The sequence below is a fragment of the Colletotrichum destructivum genome, chromosome 1 (assembly GCF_034447905.1).
Source record: "Colletotrichum destructivum chromosome 1, complete sequence".
In the NCBI taxonomy this organism is placed as follows: Eukaryota; Fungi; Ascomycota; class Sordariomycetes; order Glomerellales; family Glomerellaceae; genus Colletotrichum; species Colletotrichum destructivum.
In genome coordinates, this window is record NC_085896.1 from 4,876,874 (window position 1) to 4,890,120 (window position 13,247).

The 13,247-nt window shown below is 59.5% G+C and overlaps 4 protein-coding genes across 4 annotated transcripts; all 4 read left to right on the forward strand.

Moving 5' to 3' along the window:
* The first annotated feature begins 227 nt into the window (after positions 1-227).
* CDEST_01469 (Putative ATP-dependent RNA helicase DEAD-box, Helicase superfamily 1/2, ATP-binding protein) lies at positions 228-2,847 on the forward strand. Its single transcript, XM_062917628.1, has 2 exons — positions 228-1,950; positions 2,017-2,847. Exons 1-2 carry the CDS (start codon positions 343-345, stop codon positions 2,740-2,742), a joined length of 2,334 nt encoding a protein of 777 aa, XP_062773679.1. The 5' UTR covers positions 228-342; the 3' UTR covers positions 2,743-2,847.
* A 375-nt stretch (positions 2,848-3,222) lies between these two features.
* On the forward strand, positions 3,223-6,829 carry CDEST_01470 (Putative phosphatidate phosphatase APP1, catalytic domain-containing protein). Its single transcript, XM_062917629.1, has 2 exons — positions 3,223-3,566; positions 3,700-6,829. Exons 1-2 carry the CDS (start codon positions 3,542-3,544, stop codon positions 6,822-6,824), a joined length of 3,150 nt encoding a protein of 1,049 aa, XP_062773680.1. The 5' UTR covers positions 3,223-3,541; the 3' UTR covers positions 6,825-6,829.
* A 1,557-nt stretch (positions 6,830-8,386) lies between these two features.
* On the forward strand, positions 8,387-9,418 carry CDEST_01471 (Putative pectate lyase PlyH/PlyE, pectin lyase/virulence factor; the record flags this gene model as incomplete). Its single annotated transcript, XM_062917630.1, has 2 exons — positions 8,387-8,889; positions 8,992-9,418. The coding sequence occupies 2 exons, from the start codon at positions 8,387-8,389 to the stop codon at positions 9,416-9,418; spliced, it is 930 nt and encodes a 309-aa protein (XP_062773681.1).
* Positions 9,419-11,088: 1,670 nt separating this feature from the next.
* On the forward strand, positions 11,089-13,023 carry CDEST_01472 (Putative beta-lactamase/transpeptidase; the record flags this gene model as incomplete). Its single annotated transcript, XM_062917631.1, has 1 exon — positions 11,089-13,023. One exon carries the CDS (start codon positions 11,089-11,091, stop codon positions 13,021-13,023), a length of 1,935 nt encoding a protein of 644 aa, XP_062773682.1.
* Positions 13,024-13,247: the final 224 nt, after the last annotated feature.

Consider the following 13,247-nt stretch of genomic DNA (forward strand, 5'->3'; position numbering starts at 1 on the left):
GTCCCCCCGTCGGGACTTGCCCCTGCGGCCCTGCCCCCTACTGTCGCTGGACACTGGACGAAGGAGAGATGGAAGATGACAAAGGGCATCACGTGCCCGTGAGGATGTACGTACCGATTTGGAGCATTCAAGATACTAACCCCACCCATTGTCTGACCGCCTTTGTCGAGGGTCGCTTTTGAAGACGGCAGAAAAAGTTGAGCTCCACCCTCCGTCCAGAAAAATTTCTGGCTCAGGAACAGCGCCGAAGCTTGGGAAGAACGAAGCGTGCGAGGGCCAGAACGATATACCCCGCGATCCCGACTTTCGCTCTCTCTACAACCTCTGCCACAATCCCTCAACATGGCTCCCTCTAACAAGCGCAAGCCCGTCGACGACGATTTCGTCCACACCATCTCCGACAATGACGAAGACATCATCCAAGAGGAGGCCCCCGTCGCAGCGCCCCCCAAGAAAAAGGTGAAAACCTCCAAGAAATCGAAAAAGGCCGCTGCGAGGGAGGACACCCCCGAGGAAGAAGTAAATGAGGGCATCTGGGGCGCAAAGGACGAGGACGATGGCGCCATGGACTCGGATTTTGAGTTTGCGCAAGACGGTGCCGTCGAATTCGGCGACGCGGAGCTCGAGGGCTGGGGTTTCGAGGGTGCAAAGAAGTCGATGAACAGTAACACAACACTCGGTGTCGACCTGGACGAAATCATCCGCAGGAGGCGCTCAAAGAAGGACGGCAATGACAAGCCGGAAGAGGCACAAGAGGAGGCCGTCGACGACGAGGTTGAAAACGACATGGATGTGGACATCGACCTCGATGACGATGACGACGAAGTCCTGGCCGACGACGCCTTCGGCATGGGCATAGACCCCGACGCTAAGCAATCCGGATCCGAAGACGAGGGTTCTGACGCGGACGAGGCCGGTGACGACGACGACGATGCAGCATCAGACAACGACTCCGTTGCGACGCCCGTCGACCACCCCGAGGACAATCGCGATTCGGACGACGACGAGGAAGAGGAGGACGCCGAGGAGCAGGCCAAGCGCGACGCCTTCTTCGCCCCCGAGGAGCCAGCGAAACCTGGCAAGAAAGATACCGCGTCGTCCTTCCAGGCCATGTCGCTGTCGCGCCCTCTGCTGAGAGGTCTCGCCGCCGTTGGTTTCTCCAAGCCGACGCCCATCCAGGCCAAGACCGTTCCCATTGCGCTGATGGGCAAGGACGTTGTTGGTGGCGCTGTGACGGGTTCCGGAAAGACGGCCGCCTTCGTCGTCCCCATTCTCGAGCGTCTTCTGTACAGACCCAAGAAGGTGCCGACCAGCCGCGTCGTCATCCTCACGCCGACACGTGAACTGGCCATCCAGTGTCACGCCGTTGCCACCAAGCTGGCCGCTTACACCGACATCAAGTTCACCCTGGCCGTTGGTGGTCTGAGTCTCAAGGCCCAGGAGGTAGAGCTGAGGCTTCGTCCGGACGTCATCATTGCCACGCCCGGTCGTTTCATCGACCACATGAGGAACTCTGCCAGCTTCAACGTCGACACGGTGGAGATTCTCGTGCTGGACGAGGCCGATCGCATGCTTGAGGACGGTTTCGCCGACGAGCTGAACGAGATCCTGACGACGCTGCCCAAGTCCAGACAGACGATGCTCTTCTCTGCGACGATGACGTCATCTGTCGACAAGCTCGTGCGCGTGGGAATGAACAAGCCGGCCAGAGTCATGGTTGATTCGCAGAAGAACAAGACGGTCGGCACCTTGGTGCAGGAGTTTGTCCGACTGCGCCCTGGCCGCGAGGACAAGCGCATGGGCTACCTCGTCCACATCTGCAAGACAATGCACACGGAGCGTGTCATCGTCTTCTTCCGCCAAAAGAAGGAGGCTCACCGCGCGAGAATCATCTTTGGTCTGCTCGGCATGTCCTGCGCCGAGCTTCACGGCAGCATGAACCAGGCTCAGGTAAGCCAAGCCCAGTCGGAAATCAAACGTTTTGCACAAGGGGACCCCCACTAACAGTGCATGCAGAGAATTGCCAGTGTCGAGAATTTCCGTGACGGCAAAGTCAACTACCTCCTGGCGACGGATCTGGCTTCGCGTGGTCTCGATATCAAGGGCGTCGACACGGTCATCAACTACGAGGCACCCCAAAACATTGAGATTTACGTGCACAGAGTCGGACGTACGGCGCGTGCCGGCAGGACGGGTATCGCCATCACGCTGGCGGCCGAGCCGGATCGCAAGGTGGTCAAGGCGGCGGTCAAGGCAGGCAAGGCGCAGGGGGCCAAGATCATGAGCAGGGTGATCGAGCCGACGGAGGCGGACAAATGGCAGGCGCAGGTGGACGAGATGGCGGACGAGATCGAGGAGATCATGGTGGAGGAGAAGCAGGAGAAGCAGTTCGCGCAGGCAGAGATGCAGGTGCGCAAGGGAGAGAACATTCTGCAGCACGAGGCGGAGATCAAGGGGCGGCCCAAGAGGACGTGGTTCGAGACGGAACAGGACAAGAAGAAGGCCAAGGAGGCGGGGCGCGATGAGCTCAACGGGCCCAAGGGCAAGAAGCAGAAGCTCAGCAACAAGGACAAGAAGAAGCTCGACGCCAAGGCGATGCGCAGCGAGGATAAGGTGTGGAAGAAGGGCCGGGCCGAGCGGGCGGGACAGGGCGCGGTGCTGAATCTCAAGAAGCAGCCCAAGAAGAAGAACGTACCGGCCAAGGGCAGGACGAGGGCGAAGCTGGCCCGCGAGAGGCGGTGATTTTATCTGATTTGTAGGTATTTGGGGTGTTGTAAAACGAAAAGGACGAGAGAGTTGCTTAGACGAAAAATACCATGTGGGAAAATACTATTTTAATATCTTGGCAGGGGGATTTCTGCATCTGGATCGTGTAAGTGGGTGGTGGGTGGTGAACCAGCTGAGTAGGTACCTCGACCAAGTATCTCGGTCTCACATGCCCAGCGTCCAAGTCTGGTTGGCGCAATCATCGCTTGGCTACAGTGAACAGTAAACGTTACATCACCTATCAAGGTAGGTTCCTACCACGGGTAGGCAATACCTGCTTCCTGCTGCTGCTGCTGCTGTTGAAGGCACTAAGGTACCTCAGCATACCAGGTAGTTAGACAGGTCAGCTATCGGAAGATGACGTAATGCTTCCTCGCTTCGAGTCTCGAGTCCCTCCACCAACCTCCTTCCCCAGCGTCACGGCGTGCGTCCGCAGTCAGCACGGCCAGAAGCGAGCTCCTCTCTCCGCCCCCATTCCGCCCGCATAATCGCATGTCGCAGCAACACCACCACCATCTTGTCGCATCCGACACTGAACAATCCTGAGCAGCAGGCAACCCGTTCCGCTGTTCCATCCCATCTACTAGACTAACAACGCTCACCCCTCGACACCGGGAGCTTCTGAGACCAACACCAACACCAGGACGAACCTAAAGCTTCCACCCGCCCACCGTCACGAGCTCCCCTCTTCCCTCCATCACCACGTGCTCCCGCTTGCTCTTTCGACCACGAACGGTTCGCGCTGATTCCACCTACCCAGAGCCTTCCCGAGACCATGTGCTTCCATCACCCTTTACCCTGTCTTCATCACCTGTAAGAGCGTGTGGGGGTCAGAAGACGCTGTCGCCTGCCAGGCTCGTGCACCCTGTCGACTTTGCCTCGTCGGCCTCGGCCCGCCAACCATCGTCTCTCTCCACCCTTTCACGGACTAAGATTTCCCCTTCCTACATAACGCCCACGCCCTGGGCCGTCCCGCGCCCGCAGTTCGTCTTGGAACCTTGTCCAAGGCACAAACGAAGAACAAACTGGCTCCCTTCGGGCGATTTGGCCCCCCGCGCCCGCAACCTCACAACCGCACCAGCCTCTTGCGATACCTGTTCCCGCGAAGCCTACGAGACCGATACCGCGAGCGTCTTCTCGACTTCCGCGTCGACACCCTACCCCAGCTCAAGCGCCGGTTCCAGTCCAGCATATACCGATACATCCTCGAGCGCCAGCGCAAGCGGAACAACAAGACCAGGCTAGTTGACCTTTTCGCCCGCCACGGTCGCCGGCTGCTCCTGGGTCCGACTTCGGTCAAGCCGAAGCGGCATCCGAGGGAGAGAGGGGCCAACTTAGGCAAAAGGATGCCCACGTTCTCAGACTATACGACCTACGGAGGAGGCGGCGGAGGGCGTGGCGCTGCCGGTGCCGGTTCCGGTGCCGGTGCCAGTGCCCGTATTGGTGCAGGAGACGGTTATGGATACGGTGCTGCATCCGCCGATGACCCGGGCGAGAGGGGCTCTCGGCGAAAATGGCTGGCCGCAAAGGCTGGGAGTGTATACCGCGCTGGTGCTACTGCCGTCAACGAGATAAGGGAAGGGTATGCGCAGACGAGGGTACGGCCCCAGGAGCCCGACGACGGCATGCCCCGGACGACGATCCCTGGATCGTTTCCTGACGTCGCCATCACAGTGCGGGGAGACGATCAAATGGTCATCTTCCCGTCGTATGCAAAGCGCCATGTCAAGCAAGACTGGACTGTGGAACACCAGCAGCATTCTGAAGAGCAGCCGGGGAGTGTCAAAGACCAAGAATTTTGGAGAAGAGAGTGGGAGCGCAACGAGGATGAACGGGCCATCGTCGACATTGACGTCAGGGGCTGGGTGTACTCGCCGCACAAGGGCCCGATAACCAGGAGAAACCGCATTCTCATCGGTCTTGCGCGCCAGCTGAGCGGCATTCCGGCGCCTAGGCAGGACGTCCCCGCGCCCGTCGATAACCTGTCCGCTTTGCACCAGTCCCACGAGGAGAGGCGCGAACAGGAGAAGATTGCTAAGGAAGCGGCAGAAATCGAAAAGAGAGGTCAAGAGGAACAGCGTGTGGCGTACCAAGGCCGCTTCAGCGAGGCGCCAAAGGACGGGTCCGATGACGACGCACAAAGCATATACCGCGCGAGGTCGAGGTCTCGAAGCGGCGCCCATACACCCATGACAGCCCCGGGGTCTCCCAAGCTGGTACCGGCCAGGCAGAACACGACGGGCGCTGACCTCACAGACGCCGAACTCTCTGTTGCGAACGCCAACCTCATGGCAAGGATAGCACCGTTCATGACGACGCCTCTGGTCCAGCTGCCCATCACCGTCTTCTTCTACAACGATGAAAAGTCGGCCTCGCGGACGGTACAGACAAACGACGCCGGTCACTTCATCCTCCGCGCTGCCTTGGAGTTTGTCCCCACGCACGTCCGCGTCCTCGCCAATGAGGATCTATCGGCTACCCAAGAGGTCAAAATCATCGAGCCGAAGGGCGTCAGCCTGATCAGCGATATCGACGACACTATCAAGCGCTCTAACATCTCGGGTGGTGCCAAGGAAATCTTCCGCAACACGTTTATTCGAGAGCTGAAGGATTTGACAGTGGACGGCGTTCGAGAGTGGTACAACGAGCTGCATAAGATGGGTGTCAGTATGCATTATTGCTCTAACAGCCCGTGGCAACTGTTCCCGGTGCTTGCGAGCTACTTCATGATCGCCGGCCTGCCCCCGGGCTCACTTCATCTCAAGCAATACAGCGGTATGCTGCAGGGGATATTCGAGCCGGTGGCGGAGAGGAAGAAGAGCACCCTCACCAGGCTCATGCACGACTTTCCGGAACGCAGGTTCTTATTGGTCGGTGACAGCGGCGAGGCAGATTTGGAGGTCTACACCGAGCTGGTCGAGGCACATCCGGGACGCATCATCGCCATCTTCATCCGCGATGTTACGACTCCAGAACAGGCTGGCTACTTTGACAATTCTTTTGGGGGTGGCGGAAACACACGTCAAAAGGCCCCAACGTTTAGGATCACAGACCAAAGCGATACGCCTTCGAGCCGGCCAGGGCTGCCTCCGCGCGGCGAGGCCAAGACGGTAGGACCAGTCATCGGCGACCTGATTGACTTCTCGGACGAGCCCGAGGAGACGACACTGAACGATAAGGCCGCCCTGGCTCAGATCAAGGCCAGGCCGAAGCCGCAGACGAGCTCCACCGATATAGTCGTAGGTCGCAAGCCCGCTCCGCCTCGACCGAACAAGCCTGCAGCTCTCCGCAGCGCTCCGTCGGATACGAACTTGAACACACTTGGTGCCAACGGCGGTGGTGGTGGTGTTGCCACACCTCCTGCTGTGCCGCGATCTCGGAAGCCATCCGCTGACCGCGGCGGACCCCATCCTCTGTCGCAGATGCACAACTCGTCACAGCAGACCGTGGGCAGCAGCAGGAGCCTGCCAAATGCAGCCAGAATACCGGCCGCTGCGTCCCAAAATTTCACGAGCAAAACGGCCAAAGTGCCGCCGCCACCGCCGCCGCCTCGGCGTCGAGAAACTTCATCCGTCTCGCGGAGTCTGAGCCCGCGGAGGATCGACAGCAGACGCAGGCTGTCGAGCAACGACGATGTCGACTTTGATGCGCTGCCCCCGTCCGCGGCACCCCAGACGCAGGCTCCTCCGCCCACCTTTGCGAGGGCCAGGACTGGCAGCCTTAAGTCGGGTGCCACGTCGCCGACGGGTAGCCCGAATCTCGGACCCGCGGCAGCGCCGAACAGGAAGCACGAGTTGTGGATGCGCCGGCTGCAGCGGGCTCAGGAAATCCTGGAGTCGCACGGGGTGGCCCTGTACACATGGCGACGAGGCGACGACGTCGTGGCGGAGGCCGTGGGGATGGTCAAGGAAGAGCTGAGGAAGATTGGCCTCAACGGGGAGAAGAACGCGACAACAGAGGGGAAGAGGTTTGAGAGACAGATTAGGAGGGAGCAGTCACAAGAGCAGCAACAGCAACAGCAACAACAGCCGCGGGGGCCGTACCAACAGAGGCGGTAATCGTCCAGGGTTTCATGACGGCGTCGGAATACCATGCTTGGAGATGACAAAGAGGGGGGAGACGAGGGGAAGCAGCCGATTTGAGGGAGGGGAAAACGGAATAATATGGCGCTGGTGGAGATGATTCAAGTAGATGTTCACAAATAAGTCTGAAATTTATTAAACCACGAGGACGAGGTGTCTAAAGTGTCCACAACGTGACTGGTTCTCGACTTGAAGCGTGGCCGGCAGGGCTGGCCCAGGTTGTGAAGGTAGTAATCATGACAGTTATGATGAGGATGACAGCTGAGCACAGTCTTGATTGGGGATGAAAAGAAAGCATCGAAACGATCTGATGTTAGGGGGGGTTGAGAGTCACAAGTTGACTGTCCTAGTTAGTCGGTACTTTAGGTGAGAGATACTTCTGTGGTCTGTCGAGACGTGACTGAACTTCGGATCCGATTGCCGGCGCATGGGGACGCATGAAGGGACGGATGGCTGGCTAGACAAGAGGCCGTTTGAAGAAGATTGCAGAAGACCTGGCTTTGGTTCCCGGAGGTAGATGAACCCCTCTTACTCAGCCATCCTGTCGACACCCCTCGTCCACTCGATGTGAAGCTCACGCGCAGGGAGGGACCTTGGCTGACGGGACAATCACCCGGGGGGGGGGGGGGGGTACTAGGTGGCCCGTGTGGGAATATCTCGTGCATTAAGACATCAGACGAGGATACATTGGACCCGTCAAGTCAGACCGGACACGTCTACAACGGTCTTCCCTGAAATGTCGCGCTGCCGAGGGCCGTCAGGAGGGTGTGTCGATTGGTGGGTTCTCGCTTAAGCTTTCTCAGACGGGTTGACGGTCGTTCTGTGATAGATTGGGACGAATTCCCAACCACATGGCTTGGCTACGGGGGGGGGAGGGGCGAGATGGGTTTGAAGAGGATAGAGGAGACCGATAGAAGGGCTCTGAGAGGAGGAGGAGGAGCCTAGGCGTAGAGGGTTTGGACGACGAGGATGTCTAGATGAAGCACGCCGGCGTTCTTGGATATATGTTTTGTTCCCTTTTTGGGGGTATTGTGCTCTGGAGTTGTCCTCTAACGATGTGTTGTTGTAAGTGTCGGAGGAAGCACATGCGCGGTCGTTGCGCACACGACGAGCCCGGGCCGGCGGCTGGACTATACGAGTCTTCGGGGCCAAGTTGCCATTAAGTTTTGCTTCTAGAAGCGGTAGTGTTAGAACGAAAGGGGGCGTAGGAGTTCGTAGGGGAGAGAACGTACGGAAAATAGAGTATATAAGGGAGGATGGCGTTCTCGGCTCTTGGGTCCTGATCATCATCAACAGCTTCAAGATACTCACGGGCACTTCGATCTCAAGCCTCAAGCACTTTTCTCTTCTCTTTTCTTCTCTTCTCCACAAACGACTGGGTCGTCTCGTCTGACAGCTGGTCTATCAACTTTTCCCATCTCAAGAATATTAAGAGCCAAACCTTTTCCCCCTTCCCCATCCCATCCCTTTCCAACGGGTCCTCTTTACCCCGTCACTGCCAAGCCCCCCCTAAATATCGACGCCTCTCCACCGAAAACATGTACATCCGAAACAACCTCGTCGTCTTGGCCCTCTGCCTCTCCGTCCTCGCATCTCCGGCTTCGAAGAGCGGCTCGCACAAGGGCTCTTCCAAGGGCGCCAAGCACAGCGGTTCCGGCGGGGCGCACAGCACGCACCCCGCGCACGCGCCCAAGAGCACCTCGGTGCCGGGCTACGGGGCCGGCTCCGGGTCTGCCGCAGGAAACGGGACGACTTCCGGCGGTGGCGGCGGCGGCGCCAACACGGAACTGCAGACGACATTCCCGACGCCCAAGGGCGCGCAGAACCTCGCGGCCGTCAAGACCATCGCGGCGGGCCAGTCGTTCGACGGAGGCATGCAGCTCTGGGACCGCAGCCCGAGCACGTGCAAGGGCCAGAGCGAGGGCGGCAACAAGGACGCCGTCTTCATCCTCGAGGAGGGGTCGACCCTCAGCAACGTCGTCATCGGGCCGAACAACGGCGAGGGGATCCATTGCCTGGGGAGCTGTACGCTCAACAACGTGTAAGTCGCGACTGTCTCCTCTCTTCTCTTGTGTTATCTCTCTCTTTCTCTCTCTCTCTCTCTCTCTCTCTCCCAATGCTGACCCACCCACCCCCCTGACAGCTGGTTCCAAAAGGTGTGCGAGGACGCCGTCACCTTCAAGCAGCAGTCGGGCACCTCCTTCGTCAACGGCGGGGGCGCGCAGGACGCCGCAGACAAGGTGCTGCAGCACAATGGCGGCGGCACGGTGGCGGTGCGCAACTACTTCTGCAAGAACTGCAGCAAGCTGTACCGCAGCTGCGGCAACTGCAAGACGCAGACGGCGCGGCACGCGACGTTTGACAACGTCCGGCTCGACGGCGGCAAGGTGCTCGCGGGCGTCAACGGCAACCTGGGCGACGTGGCCGAGGTCAGGGACTCGTGCGTGCTCGGGGCCGACGTGTGCAACAACTTTGAGGGCAACAGCAGCGGCGCCGAGCCGAAGCTGGTGAGCAAGGGGCCCGACGGCAAGGTCTGCGTCGCCACGAATGTGAAGACGACCGGGTGTTAGTCAGGGTGGTGGGTTCTTTTACTGTGTCTGGCGGGTGATGGATAGGGGATGTGCGACTGCTCTGTAGTCTCGGAGAGACTCGGGCTATTCTTGATGCTGTCGCATTTGTTAATGTCTGCGGCGGCAGGACTGTGTATACTTTGATGAAGTACATGTACATATCTGAACATAGGCTACGACTTGACGACAACAACTCTCACTCCAGTTGAGACACAACTCAAAGGCTCGCAAACAGGGAATAACACCAAGTACGGCTACACTGGTTGTCTTTGAGTCAAGATCGTTCCGCAGAGTGGAAAAACAACCAGTTGAAGAACCAACATGTTCGAGAACACAACCCTATGATGCCAGCTCCCCCCCCCCCTCCCCTTCCGCGACGCAACCCTTTCAATGACTTCGGGAGAGAGCACCAAGAATCAGAGCCATGAAGATCACAACCTAACTCGACCGGGTCGTTCTCATGACCGGGGTATCCTGTCTCCTCGGACGGAGACGCCCCCGCCCTCGCCCCCCCACAACGAGGGCTTCGGCATCACCCTCATCGCGTCGTCGCTTCAAATTCTGCAATCCCCGCTGCAGCGTCCACAGCAACCGAGCACATCTGCTCAACCGGTCTATTAGTCTAGTTGGTTAGGACGTCGGATTCTGATTCACTCCACACGAGTTGGAACATTCCGTAAGCCCAGGTTCGAATCCTGGATGGACCTTTCTCAACCCCACCATCGGGGTAGGATACTCCTCTCTCTCATCTTTTCGGTCTATTAGTCTAGTTGGTTAGGACGTCGGATTCTGATCCCTCTCTCTCGAGCTCGGAATTTCCGTAAGCCCAGGTTCGAATCCTGGATGGACCTTTACTTTTGCTGTTCTCTCGGGCTTGTCGGAGGGGGGGACAATGCATGAAGTCAGTTAGTTGTTGGTCTTGTGGATTTTTTGAGTTCGATGCTTGGCGAGACCGAGTCAGATAAGCAAGCTGCTCGTTGTCTTTGGAAACAAAAGATGGCGTGGCCTGCCGGGGGAGAGAGTACGTATGTATGTATGGTACGGTACGCACGCAGGACGTTGGCAATCTTCCAAGAGTGCTTGGCCTTTTGAGTTTGATAGGAACGCGTTTGATCTGCGTTGTGTTTATAGCAAGTTTCTCCGTTATTTGCCCCTGTTAACCGGAGACAACGTGCACGCGGCGCTGAAACGGCGACGTCGACCTTAAACTCGAGTTATGGGGCAACCCCGGCCGGGATGTCCATCGATGCAGATCCGCTCATGACATCAACGTCGTCGAGAGATGTTGTAAAGCCGCCCTTTTCCAAGACGGACTTTGGACGAACAGGCTGACGAGTCCGGTTCTGCCAAGGTCGTTGGACCTGGATCGAGGCTGTTGTCCGCCGTCCCGTCTTCCTCTGCCAAGCGTCGCGGTTGTGGGGGGGGGGGCATAGAAGGGATTCATCCCATGTCAAAGGGTCTTGACTACAGTCTAAATTGACACTCTGATAATAGGGAGTATGTGGATGCCAGGAGCTTTGAATAAGAGTTGCTGGAACGGCCGCCGGGGGAAAAGGTGCGTGCTGGTGTTTTGTCTCGAGAGTTGTCAAACATTGAAACACTGAGAAAACAACCATCAGGCATTGCCGCCGGTCCGGATTGCCCTTGGGCATCGTCTTCTCTCTTTCACCATGAACCCTCACTCGTTCTTGGGCCTATTGGCCTCATGCCTCTTGCTGCTGTTCTCCGCTGCCGCCGTCGTCGTCGCGGTTCCCATCGCCATCGACACGTCCGCCGACGTCCACACGTACTTCGACCTCGACGGCGCCGCCCACGGCGAAAAGTTCAAGTCCCTGACGGCCGATGGCTACCGGATCATCTCCCTGAGCGTCTACGGTACGCCGCCAAACGCCAACTATGCCGCCGTCTGGGTCCGGCGGGAAGGGCCTGCGTTCGAGGCGATCCACGGCGCGGACGAGGCGGCGTACGACACCTGGCTCGATTCGTGGAGGAACCGGGGCTACGTTTCGACACACATCTCCGCCACGGGGCCGGCCCGCAACGCCGTCTTCGCCGGCGTCGTCGAGCAGAGGACCGACATCGCCAGCTGGGAGCAGCGTTGCGGCCTGACGGACCCAATGACCTATGACAACGCGACATCCGGCGTCGACATGGTCGTCAGGGACTTTCGCATGTACGGCAGGCCGGGCGACCGTCGGTACTGCGTTCTCGGGCACGAGAACGTCGGGAACCAGCTCTCCACCATCTTCTACTCAGCCGGCGACGACGCCCTCGTCGACTACGCCGCCGTCTACGCGTCCGAGACGGCGAAGCGCTTCTGGCGGCCCTCGCGCCTCTTTGTCTCGGACGACCACGTCATCACGCCCCAGTTCGTCGACACGTCCGTCGGGAAATGGATCGCCCTGTACGGCCTCACGGCCGCGGAGCTCTCTGCGCAGATCGAGACCCAGAAGCAGCAGGGCCTGCACCCGATCGACCTTCACGGAGGCAGCGGCGGCGTCTCTGGCAGCGACACGCGCTTTACCGTCATCTTCGCCGAGACCGACGTCCCCGAGGCGCGCAAATGGACGGCGACGGGCTCGGTCACAGGATTCGGGGACAACACCGGCGTCACGACGGCCCTGGACGGCGCCATGCAGGTATGGATGAGGAAAAACGGCGTGCGCCAGGCGCAGCTTGCCATCGCGCGCAACGGGTCGACCGTCGCCGAGCGCGGCTACACCTGGGCCGAGGGCGACCGCGCCGTCGTCGAGCCGGACGACGTGTTCCTCCTCGCCAGCGTCAGCAAGCTCTTCCTACACGCGGCCGTATCCCACCTCGTTGGGGCCGGCAGGCTGAACTACTCGACCGCCATCTACCCTCTGCTGGGCTACAAGCCCGCCGACGCCCGCGCCAACGACATCACCGTTGATCATCTCCTCCAGCACACCGCGGGCTACAGCCGCGAGCGGTCCGGGGACCCGGCCTTCCAGTTCAGGAACGTCTCGCTTGGCCTGCTCAACGGCGCCCGCGCCGCCACTCTCGCCGACGTGATCGAGTACCAGGTCGCGCGCCCGCTAGACTTCGCCCCTGGCTCAGACTACTCCTACTCCAACTACGGCACCATGCTCCTGAGCCACCTCGTCAGCAACCTCACGGCGGTCCCCTACATGACCTTCCTCCGGGACGCTATCCTCGGCGACAGCTACGACGTGCGGCTCTACGAGACGGCCGCATCGGTCCACGAGGCCGACCGCATCGTCCAGGAGAGCAGGTTCACCGGCCGCGAACCGACGGACCCGGGATCCGACCGCCTCGTGCCAGGACCCCACGGCGGCGACGGCGCCATCAAGGAGGAGTGCGCGGGGGCCTTCTCGCTCGCGGCGAGCGCGTCCACGGTGGCGCGCTTCATCGGCGCCCACGCCGTCGCCGGTATGGGGGGTCGGATACCGAACGCCGAGCGCGACGGCACTCTCGTCGGCGCGCGGGCGTCCGCGGCGAGCCGGTCCGACGTCGACTGGGCGCTGATGCTCAACACAAGGGAGTTCATCTCCGAGGCGGAGTTCGACGACCTGCGCTTCCAGAAGATCCCCTCCGTCCTGGATGGGTTTCCTGTGGCGCCGTAGGTACATATCGTGGTAGGTTGGTTGGTTGAAGCTGGTAATAATTGTTGTTATTGTTGTTGTTGTAGTCATCAATGTCAATCTTTTCAAGTTCATCAAACGGCTTCTTGTGTAGGCGAGGGCTCAGACAAGCAACTCGGATCTGGCATCACGACGGCATACTGTTAGTCAGAGCCGGGAGCAAGCCTCACGATGCCATGAAGACTTTTTTCCCACAAGGGCTGTTC